Raw genomic sequence first — 13,810 nt, 5'->3', positions numbered from 1 at the left:
AAAGAACCTCTTGGCCTTATAATTTGTTTGTTTGGTTTTTTTTAAAGGTTTTTTTCAAGACAGGGTTTCTCTGTGTAGCCCTGGCTGTTGGCTGTCCTGGAACTCAGTCTGTAGACCAGGCTGGGCTCGAACTCAGAAATTCACCTGCCTCTGCCTCCCAAGTGCTGGGATTAAAGGTGTGCGCCACCACTGCCTGTCTGGCCATATAGTTTTTTATTATACTTTTTTATTATTGATACTTTTAAAGCGATTATAAAAGTTTTGAAATGTGGACAGTTTGAAACCTAGTTTACACAGCTTGTTCCTGCAACATTGTGTTAGTGAGAAGCTTGGTATTATTGGCTAGTTTTCTTTAAACACAAGATCTCCCACAGAGAGCAAGTGGCTGAAGATGTAATTGGTAGCTCCCACTAGTGCATCTTCCTTTTTTTTGACATGAATACCAGTTCCTGCGTGTGACTCCTGTGTCTAGGCAGTGGTAGTTGTCATAGCTACCACTATGTATGGTAACATGTTCTGTTAGAATACAAAGATGAAGACTTTTTTAACAGCCATTTTTAATTATCTTCTTTTGTTGTTGTGAAACTAGGGAAAATAGGATTTATTAGTTAAAAACTAATAAAACCACTTAAAAATGTTATCAATATTACCATTAAAGGGAATAAAAGCTATATACATGTGTGTTTTGCTGGGGATTGAACACAGGGCCTCGGGCATGCTAGGCAAGTGCTCGTTCACTCAGTACAGCTGATTAGAGCTGTAGAGCACCTAGCACCATCCTAGCAGAACTTAGACCATAAAAGACATAGTCAGTGGTAAGCAGATCTGTTGATGCACATCGTTGCGGACCATGTTGGAGCCCTGTCAGCTGCATGTGGTTTGTGTTTGTTTCTAATAGCTAGAGCTCATTGCCTGAGAGAAGCCCCAGTTAGAACGCCAGGGAATTCCACAGGAGCAGACACGATAACGACAAATGTCATTAGCCCTGAGAGGAGGTAAGTGTTGCTTTTCCAACCATTCTTTAGTGTAAGTTGTGGTATTACTCTTTTCATCTGGGAGAAAAACCCGGCAGAATGAACCAAGACAGGTGCTGCTGGAAGTGGGAATATCTGCATGAGGATAGTCTGGGGCTGAGCCTGGCTACTGGAGCAGTGTGAAGTCAGGAACTGATAACTTACAGCACAGCAAGCCGGGAAGACAGGGACCCTGCCTCTGGCCATCACTTCCTTCTCCAGGGCCACTTATGTCTATTTCCCTGCCAGTAGAGTATAGGTGCACACTAACCGTCAGCATCCCCCCAAATGGTAGAAATACTAATTTAGATTGCAAAGAGAACTACCTAACTGCTCTTAGATGGAAAGTCCCAAGGCATAGGTGAGCCTTCATTACTTTTGTGATTGTAGATGCATGATCTATTTGGGGGAAATAGAATATAAATTGACTGTTGGATGCTGTCACAGGTAGTTATCAGTTTTTTTATGTTGTTGATGCTGTGGTTGGGTATGAAGATATTCTTACTCATCGGAGGTGTATGCAGAAGTGTTTCAGAGTGGAAGTATTATACCTTCTGGTGGCTAAGGAAGTATGTGTATGCATTTAATCTGTGTATTATCTATATACACAGAGAAAGCCACTGACCAAATATTAGCAGTTGTTGGCCCTAGGAGGGCGTGTGGTATTCTGATATCCCCATGTTTGATTTAGACAAAAAAGTGAAGGAGCTGAGCCTTGTGGCATAGCATAGGCCTGAATCCCACCTACTTGGGAGGCTGAGGTAAGACTACAAGTTCAAGGTCAGCCCAGACAACTTAATGAAGATCCTGTCACAAAAATAAAAAGTAAAAAGAAGCATTGGTAGAATGCCTTCCTAGTATAAATGAGGACCTAGGTTCAATTCCTGACATCTCCCAAGTGAATAAACAAAGCGAAAGGAAAAGTAGACTGGTGCGGCACGTAGAAGGTTCTTTCTGTGGGAGATGGCTTTAGTGTCCCCTCCCCCAGGAGGATTGAGGTGATTTGGCTCTGGCTCACCTGCCTGTGGCCCTTGGTGTCTGGAGGGACAGGCACAGGAGCTGTGAGGCCAGCAGGGCAGTGCCACTGGTGCTCTGTTGGTTTTTAAGGTGCCGGTCAATGGAAGTGGATCTCAACCAGGCACACATGGAGGATACCCCTAAAAGAAAAGGAACCAATGTGTTTGGGAGCCTGGAGAGAGGACTGGATAAGGTTCTCACTGCACTCACGAGGAACAAGAAGAAGGGCTCTGCCAAAGATGGGCCAAGAAGGCGAAAGGTAGGTGGGCCAGAGTCTATTAAAGATTTCAGAAGCTGACTCTTTTTTTTTTTTGGTTTTTCAAGACAGGGTTTCTCTGTGTAGTTCTGGTGAAGCTGACTCTTAACTGGTGTGTCTAGCCCCACCCTTCTCTCTTTGGTGGGGTCTCTAACCCAGGCTGGTCTTAAGCCAGGGCAGTCTTCTTCCCTCAGCATACCAAATGCTGGGATCACAGGCATGTGCTGCCATTACCATGTGTTGCGGTCTGTCTGGGTTGTTTCCATCCTACCACGTGTGTGTGTGCGTGCGTGTGTGCGTGCGTGTGTGTGCGCGCGCGTGTGTGTACATGTGTGTGTACATGCCACTGTTGATCCATCCATAGGATCCAGGGACTAACACAGGGTGTCAGGTTTTCATATCTGGTGCCTTAGCCCTCAGCCCCTCGAGATGGTCCTTGGTGGTAGAGAGTGAGAAGTTCCAGAATCAATGACAGACTCCAGGAGTCAGGTGAGAGGCCGAAGCAGACTAGTTTATTGCGGAATGGGGTATACCTTTATGTTGATGGTAATATTTAAAACAGCAGCACCCGATCTGGCCTTTTCTTATTCAGCCACCATCTTCCCAACTAGACAAGGCCTGTGGCCACGAGCTGTGGCAGCGCTGCTCGGCTCAGGCTGCCAGCTAAGGTAGCCAGAGACACTGGCCCTGCCACCCATGAGATGCCAGCATGGGAGATGGCTCTGCCAATCTACAAGGTTGTCTCCACAAGGCTGGGCTGAGCCCAGACCATCCCGCCATCCACGAGGTACCTGGTAGAAATGAACTCTAATGTTTAAAGATTATCCAATAGCTTTATATTTTTGGTAATGCTCAAATATCAAGATGCCCACACAATTGGAAGAGTTAAGCAATTAACTAACCTAGATATAAGTTGTTACCCAGGACTGTTCTCGATACATGTGTGGTCATTCATGGCTACTACATCTCTGCCTCCCCAGCTCCTCCTCTTCCTTCTCCTCTTCCCCTCCTTACTTGTCCCCCCTTAGTTCCTCCCAACTTTCGGGGAAAATCTGCAGCCACACCTTTATACCTTCTACCTATGCCCCATTGGTCCATGATATCTTGCTCTCTGTAGTTGGCACCATCTGATTAGTTGTTCTGGTCGTGGGCTCTGTTGTCATTTATCTCTAGGAATCAGGCAGATTTCACGGATGCTGAATGTGGAGGTAGCTATTGTGCATGTGTGAACCACTATGGGCCGCCAGTCAGGATGCTGAGTTGTTCCTCCTACACAGGTCAAACACTTTGACCTACTTGCCAGTAGGTCCTTTTGCTTTTTAAAAACAACTATATGTAACTTTACTGTTCTTTTTAAAATTACTTATTAGTTCATTTATGAACATTTTTTGAGTAGTTAATACTTGCATGTTCTTATATGGTAGATTTTAAGAATGCAGAGGTGGACTGGAGAGATAGCTCAGTGGTTAAGAGCATTTGTTGTCTTGCAGACCTGAGTTCAGTTCCCAGCACCTACATGGTAGTGCACAACCACCCATAGTTCTAGTTTCAGAAGATCTGGTGTTCTCTTGAGGCCTCTGCAGACACTAGGCACACATGTTGTGAATAGACATGCAGACAAAACAGTCATACACATAACATAAGGTAAAGAGTGCAGAGGTAATTTAGGTATGGTTGCCCTCTTCAAAGAACATATAGCTATAATTCAAATAATTTAAAATCGCACAGATTCATCACCAGACAACATATAGGTGGGGAAACATGGGATATATATGGAAAACAAAGGGCTGCCTTCAGGCTGGAGCCCTGGGCTTAGTTGTCCTGAGCTTAAAGAGTCCCTGACACACAGACACCTTTATAGGTTCTCATGAAATATTCACATTTGAGGAAAGTTAGTTTGAATTTTTAAAAAACAGTTGTTTAAAAATAATTATACATGTGGAGGTGAGGACAGCATACAGGAAATTGGCTTCTCCTTCTACTATGTGGGTTCTGAGTATCAAACTCTGGTCATCCTGCCTGGGAGTAAACTTACTCACTGAGCCATCTTGGCAGGCCTAATTTGAACTTTGCATTGTAGTATGTTTAAGGGAAAGAGTGAGTGGCAGGTTGGGATGACAGGCTGGAAGGCCCTAGGCCTGGCTAAGAGGTTTGCATCTTCTTTAATAACCCTGTTACACTTAAAGTAGTTAGTCTGTTGGTGTAGACAATGTACTTGGTGGGGAAGGAGAAAGCGACCTATTAGAAGTGTCTTAGTCACTGTTTTCTTGTTGTGACGAGATACTATGACCAAGGCAGCTCTTATAAAAGTGAGCATTTAGTTGAAGGCTTGCTAACAGTTTCAGAAGTTTAGTCTATCATCGTCACGGTGGGAAGCAGTGCAGTGGGCATGGCAGGCGTGGCGGGTGTGGCAGGCATGGTGCCGGGGAAGTAGCCGTGATCTGCAGGCAGTAGGAAGAGAGCTTCTGGGCTGTGAATGGGCCTTGGAACCCGAAAGCCCACCCCCAGTGACACACTTTCCCCACAAAGCCACACCTCCTAATCCTTATCATCTTTTGAAATAGTTCCACTTTCTGGTGACTAAACATTCAAATGTATAAGCTTATGGGGCCATTTTATTCAGACCACCAGTGACATTCTATTGTCCCCCATAGGCTTGTAGTTATATCATAATGAAAACACGAGTTCAGTCCAACTTTGAAAGTCCCAAAGTCTTTCATAGTCTTAAGAGTCCAAGGTTCAAAGTCTTGTCTGATATTCACACTAATGTCTTCAACTGTTAACCCCTGTAAAATCAAACCCAAAAAGCAGATCACACACTTTGAACATACAGTGATACAGGATGCACATTGTCATTCCAAAAGGGTGGAAAGGGACCATAGCAAGGAAATTCTGGATCAAAGATCAAAAAACTAGCAGGACAGATGACAAATTCTGCATCTCCTTGTCTGGTGTCAAAGTGTTCTTCAGATCTACTTCTTTTAGCTTTGGTGACTACAGCACACTTCCCTCCTGAGCTGGTTCTACACCATTAGCAGCTCTCCTTAGTACCCCACAACTCTGGTTTCTCCAGTATCTTGGGGTCTCCAAGGCTTTGTTCACCCTTACAGCCCCACACAGTGGCCTCTCCTGTCCTCCATGCAGCAGCACCCCTCATGCCTGACCACAGCAGCTTTCCTTAGCTATGGAAGGAGATTTCACAACCCTGTTTGATTATTCTTGACTCTAAAGACAGGCCTGTGTACACATGTATATGCCTGTATGTGTACACACACACACAGTGAAATGTAAGTTGGAAAATGTAAAATATTGTTAAGAAAGGAAGATGAACATATAAAATTGACGTGAGGCTAGTGAGATAGCTCAGTGGGTAAAGATGTCACTATGTAAGCTCACTGACCACATGACGGTGGAAGAGAAACAACTTCATACATGTTGTGGTTCACTAATGCTCACATGCACACACACACACACACACACACACACACACACACACACACTTTTTGTTTTAATGAGGATGTTTCTGATGAAGACAGTCTCTCCTGACTTCCCCACTGATGTGCTAATGCAGCTGGCTTGGCTGACTGGTCTTTCCGTGTTTCTTGAAGTGTTTTTATTTGAAAAGGTGTTGTCTTGGGCTTTTGTGTTGATGTGAGTGTGACTCTTCAGCCTTTTTCTTTCTAAGCTGCACTATAATGTGACTACAACTAGACTGGTGAATCCTGACCAGCTCCTGAATGAACTCAAGGCTATTCTTCCAAAGAAGAACGTGGACTTCGTACAGAAAGGGTAAGAAGCTCACCGACTGCTGTCGCTCTTCCCCTCTTGTCAGTGCATTGTGATTCTTTGTCCCTCTTGCCCCATGTAGAAATGCTCCCGCCACTCTGCAGGGGGTGCTGTGCTACTGCCATTGTTCATATTGATTTTCTTTTGAACTGAGAACACTCATGGTCACCACTTTCAAGGTTAGACTTTCATCTCAGAATTGGGAAATACTGACTTGGATTTGTTGAAGGACAGTCCTGTACATCCTATAATTTTATGCTTTACTGTACTATTTATCAATTGAAATCTTAATCAGTAAGACACTTTGGACAAGTGAAAATTTGTAGATGACTTCTTTGTGACTACCTCATGGAGTTGTGGTAAGTTAAGGATGAATGTCACTGCTGAGAGGCTCCGTGTATGATCTCACGGTCTGAGGTGCTGGGCCTCTTCTGATCATGCAAATTGTTTTTATTTCTAAGAATTTCAGTAATTCGTGTTTTAAAATGATTTAATTATTTTAATCTTAGCTTTTATTTTATGTATATGGCTGTTTTCCCTGCATGTATATATGTCTATCACATGTGTGCCTGGTGCCTGCCGAGGCCAGAAGAGGGCATCAGATCCTCCAGTACTGCAGTCACAGATCACTGTGAGCTGCCCTGTTGATGCTGAGAATTGAACCTGGGTTACAAGCAGTCCATGCTCCTAGACACTGGGCCATCTCTTCAGCCCTGCTCATTTCTCTGAAACACAGTCTTGCTATGTAGCCCAGGCCAGCATGGAACTCCTGATCTGGACTGCGTCAGCCTCGAAAGCACTGAGATTACAAGTACGCTCTCACAGCAGCTTTTATTAAAGCAGCTGTGCACATACCAAAAGCTGCAGATACAGAATTATTTATATAGGATTCAACTTTTTTGTTTGTTTGTTTCTTTAGCCTTTTGAGACAGAATCTTGTACTGTAGTCCAGGCTGGCCTCAACTTTTGATCCTCTTTTCTCAGCACCCCAAGTTCTAGGTTATCTTGGGTTGACTTAGAACTCAATTAACTAATCCAGGATGGCCTTAAACTTTCCATTCCTTATCTCCACCTCCCAGCTCTGGGCTTACAGGCTTGTGTCGCTATGGCCATTCTCAAGTAAGATTTTAGACGGTCCTTTGTGAGTGGATCATTACTCAGACTTTGTAGGTGTGTTACCTAGGTAAACTCTTGCTTTTCTTCTTTCAGCTTCATTAGAACATATTTCTCTAACTTACTCTTAGTGCTTTTCATGTATGGTGGTGTTTCTTTGGTCCCAGAAGCTCTAGCTGAGTCTCCTAGGCCTGGGGATGATCTCTCCTTTGGCTTGTGATTCAGCAGCAGATCACTAGCTGAAATCTACCCAGTGTTTTGACCTCCTCATCTCCTGAGCTACCAAAGGGTCTTGACTCTCTGTTCTGTTGTGACAAAGTAAAAGGCAGCAGTCAGCCTTCCTGTGTGATGTGATAGTTCATTGTCTTTTCAGTAAGGAAGGATCACTTTCCACAGAACACCATTGCTTTCATTTTCCTGTGAAGACCCTTCGCCATAGGGTGTTCCTTTTGACGGTTCTCATACTGGCTGTTTATTTCTAAGGCATTACGTCCTTCCCCCCAAGTCAGTGTAGCTAGGTAAGACAAAGAGTAATGTTTTGTGAAACTTCATAATAAGTAATAAAAACGGTTGCAGTTGTGCCTAGTGGCACATTCATTATTGTGAGTTTGAGGCTAGACTAAACTATACAGTAAGTTCCAGGCTAGTCAGGGCTACATGGAAAGATACTATTTCTTGTTGTTTGGTGGTTTTCTGTTTATTTGTTTGTTTGTTTTTGAGACAATCTCAGGTAGCTCTGCTGACCTCAGACATCCTATGTAGCAGTGTATATCAGGGGATAGCCTTGAACTGTTTCTATCTCACAAGTTCTAAGAGTCCATGGCTGCAAGACCCTGTCTCAAAAAAGAAACCTAAAATTTCCATACTTCTGAGGAACAGTGCCTAATCATATGCTTAAATAGTTAGAGAATTTAAATCTAAAATAAACTCTAGTGTTTCTTGTGGTTTTTATGTATTGAAGATCAGTAAGACATAACTCATATTTAAAATGAAAGTAAATAAATAATTTTATTTATATGAATTCAGCCCATGCTGCTTTCATAGTCAAGGCCCTGTTTTGTGTTGCTAGGGAAGGGAACCTGGCAGCTTTGATCTGCATGCCCTGTGCTGCCAGCAGGGTTGGACCATCTCCCTGGTCTTTTTTGCTTTTCTTTCTACTGTAAAGGGTTATAGTAATCCTAACTTCTACCCCTGTGTTAGAAACATCTGAAGGCAAATCTTTCTCTAGAAATTAATTGCTTCAGCTTTGCTTAAGCGAAAGCCATACATTTCAGAGATAAGAATATTCTAAAGTTCCCTTGTTTTCTTTTGTTGGGAACATTGTGGAAATGGCCTCATGTTCCTGGATTACACATTAAAAAAAAAGCCAGGCTGCCTGGGCATGCGTGGCATGCGTGGCCCGTGCAGCTGTGGAAGGAGGAAGGCTTTCCTGTGGTTTGAGAGCTCTGAGCAGGCTTTACACGCGCTCTTAGGGTCATCACTCAGCACTGCGGCATGGGCAAGCCAGTGGGAAACTCTGGAGAGTGGATTGCTTAGATTGAGATGATACCTCGTTTCCCCACCAGCTCCTGGAAGTCAAGAACCCTCCTGCACCATCCAGAACACTTATGGCTCCCTAACGACCTGGTGTCTTGTGTTTTTCACAGATACACACTAAAGTGTCAAACACAGTCTGATTTTGGCAAAGTGACAATGCAGTTTGAACTAGAAGTGTGCCAGCTGCAGAGACCTGACGTGGTGGGCATCCGGAGACAGCGGCTGAAGGGCGATGCCTGGGTTTACAAGAGATTAGTGGAAGATATCTTGTCTGGCTGCAAGATGTGACTGATGTGGGTGTGATGCTGCACACAGGAAGACTGTGAGATTGGAGTTTCAGGCCCTTTGGAACTACAAGCCCATTTAAATAGCCCTCTTCAAGACCAATGCCTTTTTGCTTTTGCAACAAAAATGTTTACTTTGTGGCTGAAGCCAAGGCGACTCTTCTGTCATCATCTTTCCCTCTCTGTTTTAACCGTGTGGCTTGGCATGCTAGTAACCGGTTTCTGTATTCACTTCCATCGGGGAGTGCCAGCTCGTCCCTGTGGCTCATTTTGATGTACAATTTCTCTCTGAACTAAAACCATTTGTGAATATATCAAGCTCTTCTTTGTATCTGATTTTGATCCAAATAAAACCTCGGATGGCTTCCTGACTGTTAAGTAGAGACTATTTGGAGTGTGTTTTATCTGTTATCAAATATGCCTTGGGCAGAAAAACAGATAAGAATTCATTTGCATAATTTTTTCCTGTCTCTGATTTAAGTAGGATTTATTGAGATCGTTAACTAAGTCACAGCTGTGGTTACCAGAGTTAAACAACACATTTAATATGTGGAATAAAAGCGTATTGACTTCAGTAAGTATGTCCAGTCAACAATGATAAGTATCCGAACTGCAGGCCCCATGAAATGTTACTTTATGGTAATCTCTGTAAGTCTCAACGATGGCCCCAAATTTGTATTTTTATTTCATTTTATTGGTCTCTAAAGGCCAGAACTCAAGTTACATTTGTATGGATTTTACCAATTAAACTAGTTGGAGAAAAAAAATAGCACTGTTTCTGGTCAGTAGCAAGGGGGTGTTTGTCATTCATTTATTCAATAAACATTTACCAAGCGCTTACAAGCGTTTGCTTCTGGAGCTGAAACTGGTACTGTCTAGCAAACCAGGGAGTTCAGAGTCTGCCGTGAGGACCAGGTGTTTTCATATTCACACATGATCCGAAGATAGGAATGATGTCTTGGGAAAAATAGCTTTTATTCTTGACAGATCCACAGGGATACACTAGACAGAAGTGGGAAGTATGACGTTCTTAACAGAATATACAAGAAGGCAAAACATTTTCAGGTGTAGTGGATAGAATAGGGGATGGAAATGGCGTTAAGTATTGAGAGAAAATAGATGAGAGTTGGAAGATTAGCCAAGAATGAACCCTGGAGGAACTGAACGCCCCAGTGAAGAGAGTACCTTAGGTAAGGTGGTGACAGCTTTATTGACATGTAAGTCACACACTACAGTTCCACCTTTTAAAGTATTGATAATTCAGAGATTTTTTTAAAGTGTATTCACGAGACAGTGAAATGACTCAGCAGGTAAGGGTGCTCACTGCCAAGCATGCCCAGAACCCACATGGAGAGAACTGATTCCGGAGCTGTTCTCTGACGTCTGCACGCATGCCATGGCCTGCTCCCCTTCCCCATTCCTCTCTCATGACAAAATAAATGTAAAAAAATTTTTATTAAAAAATAAATAAGGACTGTAAGGGTATTGCTTAGTGGCTAAAAGCACTTGGCATCCAAGAGTGAGAACCAGGGTTAGGATTCCCAGAACCCTTGCAAATGTCTACCTGGATTTCTAGCCTCAGAAGGTGGAGATGGAATTCCCCAGAGCAAGGTTCAAGGTCTAAATTTGACAGAGACTTGCTCAATGCATATGACAGAAGAGTAATGAAGGATGGTTAATGAAGAGGATTGTTAACACCAGCCTCAGACTGTGAATATATGTCCACACGTGCACCCACACCTGTGTACACATATAAAAATGGGGACAAAAATAAAGCCTATTCATATGCGGGCATCACCACAATCTGATTTTGTAAGATTTTTATCCTAACAGAAACCACACTGCAAAGACTTGCTCCCTATCCCCCACCCCATATCCCTGATGGTGATGAATCTGCTTTCTGTCTTTTCAGATTACCTATTCTGCATAATTCATATAAATATGCTCCAGTTTCACTCTTCCTTTGACAAATACCACAACCCAAAAGCAATTTAGGGACAGAAAGGGATGCTTCGGATTTTACTTCTGGGTCACAGTCCATCATTGAGGGAAATCAGGGCAGGAACTCAAAGGTAGAAATCACGAGGAAACACTGTTTGCTGGCTTTCTTACAGATCCATGTTTACTGTCTTTTTTAAAATTATTTATATACATGTGCCTATGTGTGGACTTATGGATATTAGTGTCCTTGGACATTAGAAGAGGGCATTGAATTCCTTAGAGATGGGCTTAAGGGCAGTTGTGAGCTACCTGACATAGGTGTTGGAAAATGAGTTTGGGCCCTCTGCAAGAACCACTAAGCCATCTCTTCAGTCCTAGCTAGCTTCTTATATGGCTCAGAATCACTTACGTGAGGAATGGTGCTGCCCATGGTGGACTGAGTCCTCCTAGGTCCATTAATGATTAAGGTAACCTTCACTGATCCTTCACAGGCTTTCTGATCTAGACGATTGTTCATGCTAGGCTTTCAGATGATTCTAGGTTGTGTCAGCTTGGCAAAGCTATCGAGGACAAAGAGGGCTTGAGAGATGGCTCAGTGGTTAAGAGCACCTTCAGATCCCCAGACCCACGGCAGCCAGCTCATAGATACCTGCAACTCCATTTCCAAGGATCCTCACAGCAGGACCTGCACATAGAACATAGGCACACACAAAAATCTTTTTTTAAAAAGAAAGCGAAGATAATTAGGACAAAGTGGGATCACATGTGTTACCTTTGGGATTTAATTTCTTAATGTTTTCAAGATTTATTTATTTATTATAATGTCTGCATTAGTCCTTCATCCTGATTCGTAGCTGTACTCTATTGTTGTTTACAGGAGCGATAGATAAGCACTCTGAAAACTGGGCCGTCTCATCGGCATCTTAGTCTGTGAGGTTTTGTTTGTTTGTTTGCTTGTTTAGCTTTTTTATGTCTATGGCTTTCCTAACTTGATGGTGAATTTTGAGGGAAAAAAAAGTTATAATTTTCTGAAGCCCAGGTTACCTGTTCTTGGAAGGCATAAGACAGTGAGTGTTTACCCTTCTACCTCTATGGGGAATGGCATTGTCTAGAAAGGGAATCTCAGAACTATGTTTACAGTAAATTCATATAATGTAAGCCCTTATGTATTAGTGTCTCACTTGGGGATTTTGAGGAGAGACTTTTGAGGCACGTAAAGGAGAAATCAACTAGAGGAGCCACCAGATCCATTGAGAGTCCTGAGCACAACCAGGTCTCTGTGGGAGAGGCTTCCAAGTCAAAGAACAAAGGACAGAGAGAGCATCAGATCAGGTGGTCTTCCAGTAGAGCCAGCAGGGGAAGCTGAGGCAGTTGGCTGGAATTCTCTATTGAGCTTTCTCTATTGCCAGCCCCTAGTCTCACTGTAGGCATTTTCTATATCGTGGGACAAGCAATAGGGTAAGCAATGGAGTATTACTGAGCTGTGAATTAGAATGAAGTACTAATGCAGTAGTGCATCATGATAAATCTTGAAAATGTTAAGAAACAACGGTTTACTTTCTAGTTGTTCTCAAGGACACACAATGTTTTTTCACTCTTGGGCTGTTTTCAACAAAACAGCCTCCCTTCCCTCCCTGTCACAGTGTTAGGAGAGACCAGCCCATCCTTCGACAAGGAGCTCTGAGGGACACTTTGAAACAAACATACGTGGGCCTGAAATTGGAATGGGCAAAGCAGGATCTTGCTATGCAGCCTAGCCTGGACTTGAACTCAAGATTCTCCTGCTTCAGCTTTGTGGATGTTGGGATTATAACTGTATACCGCTATGTCCAGTACTCTACTGTATATATGTGGAGGTGGGGGTATGTGCACATGAGTATAGTAGGTACCTGCAGATACCAAAAGAGGGCTTAAGATCCTTGGAGCTGGAGTTACAGGTGGTTGTAAGACACCTGACGTGGGTGCTGGGAACCAAGCATGTCCTCTGGAAGAGTAGTAAGTATGTGCCCTTAACTGTTGAACTGTCTCTCCAGCCCCAGATAAAATAGTCAGATATTTATAATCTTGGACTTTTAACTGAATTTCCTCTTAATAATCCAGTTTGGGGGCATCAGGTTTATCAAGATATGATTTACATAGAACAGAATTACCCTTCTTAGTTACATAGTTTGAGAAGTACATGTAGTCATGAAATTATCACCGTAGCCAAAATTAAAACATTTCCATCACTCCAAGGAATTGTATCATGCCCTGTTGTCAATCTCTGCTCCTGCCCCTGACCCCGCCCCCTGAGTCTTGTCAGATCTTGTCTGTTTCCATCTCTTTTTAGAGATAGGGTCACATGTATCCCATGTGAGATGCATGCACAATAGCACGTGAACTCTAGCCCAGTCTCATTTTTGTGTATTTGAGATGAGGTCTTTGTTGTAGACCCAGCTAGCCTGGTACTTGCTGATTTCAGTCTCCTGAGTGCTAGGATAGCAGAGCTTCCCCCCAATACATCATCACCATAGCTGATTTCCAGCTCAGGAGTTTTGTGTATGAAGAGTGTTAAACAATAGTTTACCATGTGGAATTTCCGGGGTGTAACTTTCCCTTAACACGATTCTGAGATTTGTTCATGCCGTCGTTTATATTAGTAACTCATTTTAATTGTTGAATAATGTCTATCAGTGCATCCTAATCTAAAAATCTAAAGTATTCCAAAGTGATATGTGTGTGTATATATGTGTATGTGTGTGTGTGTGTCCATCCCCTTGATTCTATTCCTCTAGAGAACCCTGACAAATATATTTAGGAAAGTTGCTATCTATCTTTATCTATCTATCTATCTATCTATCTATCTATCTATCTATCTATCTATC

The 13,810-nt window shown here is 42.9% G+C and overlaps 1 protein-coding gene across 1 annotated transcript in view; it reads left to right on the top strand.

The window, feature by feature from the left end:
• Melk (maternal embryonic leucine zipper kinase) overlaps window positions 1-9,383 on the top strand; it is a 61,511-nt gene extending 52,128 nt beyond the window's left edge. The window contains exons 15-18 of the mRNA XM_028770269.1: window positions 899-995; window positions 2,121-2,289; window positions 5,972-6,075; window positions 8,832-9,383. Coding sequence (XP_028626102.1) covers window positions 899-995; window positions 2,121-2,289; window positions 5,972-6,075; window positions 8,832-9,009 — 548 coding nt within the window. The 3' untranslated portion in view covers window positions 9,010-9,383. The remainder of the gene's footprint in view (window positions 1-898; window positions 996-2,120; window positions 2,290-5,971; window positions 6,076-8,831) is intronic.
• Window positions 9,384-13,810: the final 4,427 nt, after the last annotated feature.

This window comes from Grammomys surdaster, unplaced genomic scaffold, assembly GCF_004785775.1.
Source record: "Grammomys surdaster isolate TR1022 unplaced genomic scaffold, NIH_TR_1.0 199, whole genome shotgun sequence".
Lineage (NCBI taxonomy): Eukaryota > Metazoa > Chordata > Mammalia > Rodentia > Muridae > Grammomys > Grammomys surdaster.
Note: the sequence above shows the minus strand (reverse complement) of the source record. Positions and strands in the feature narration are given on the sequence as shown.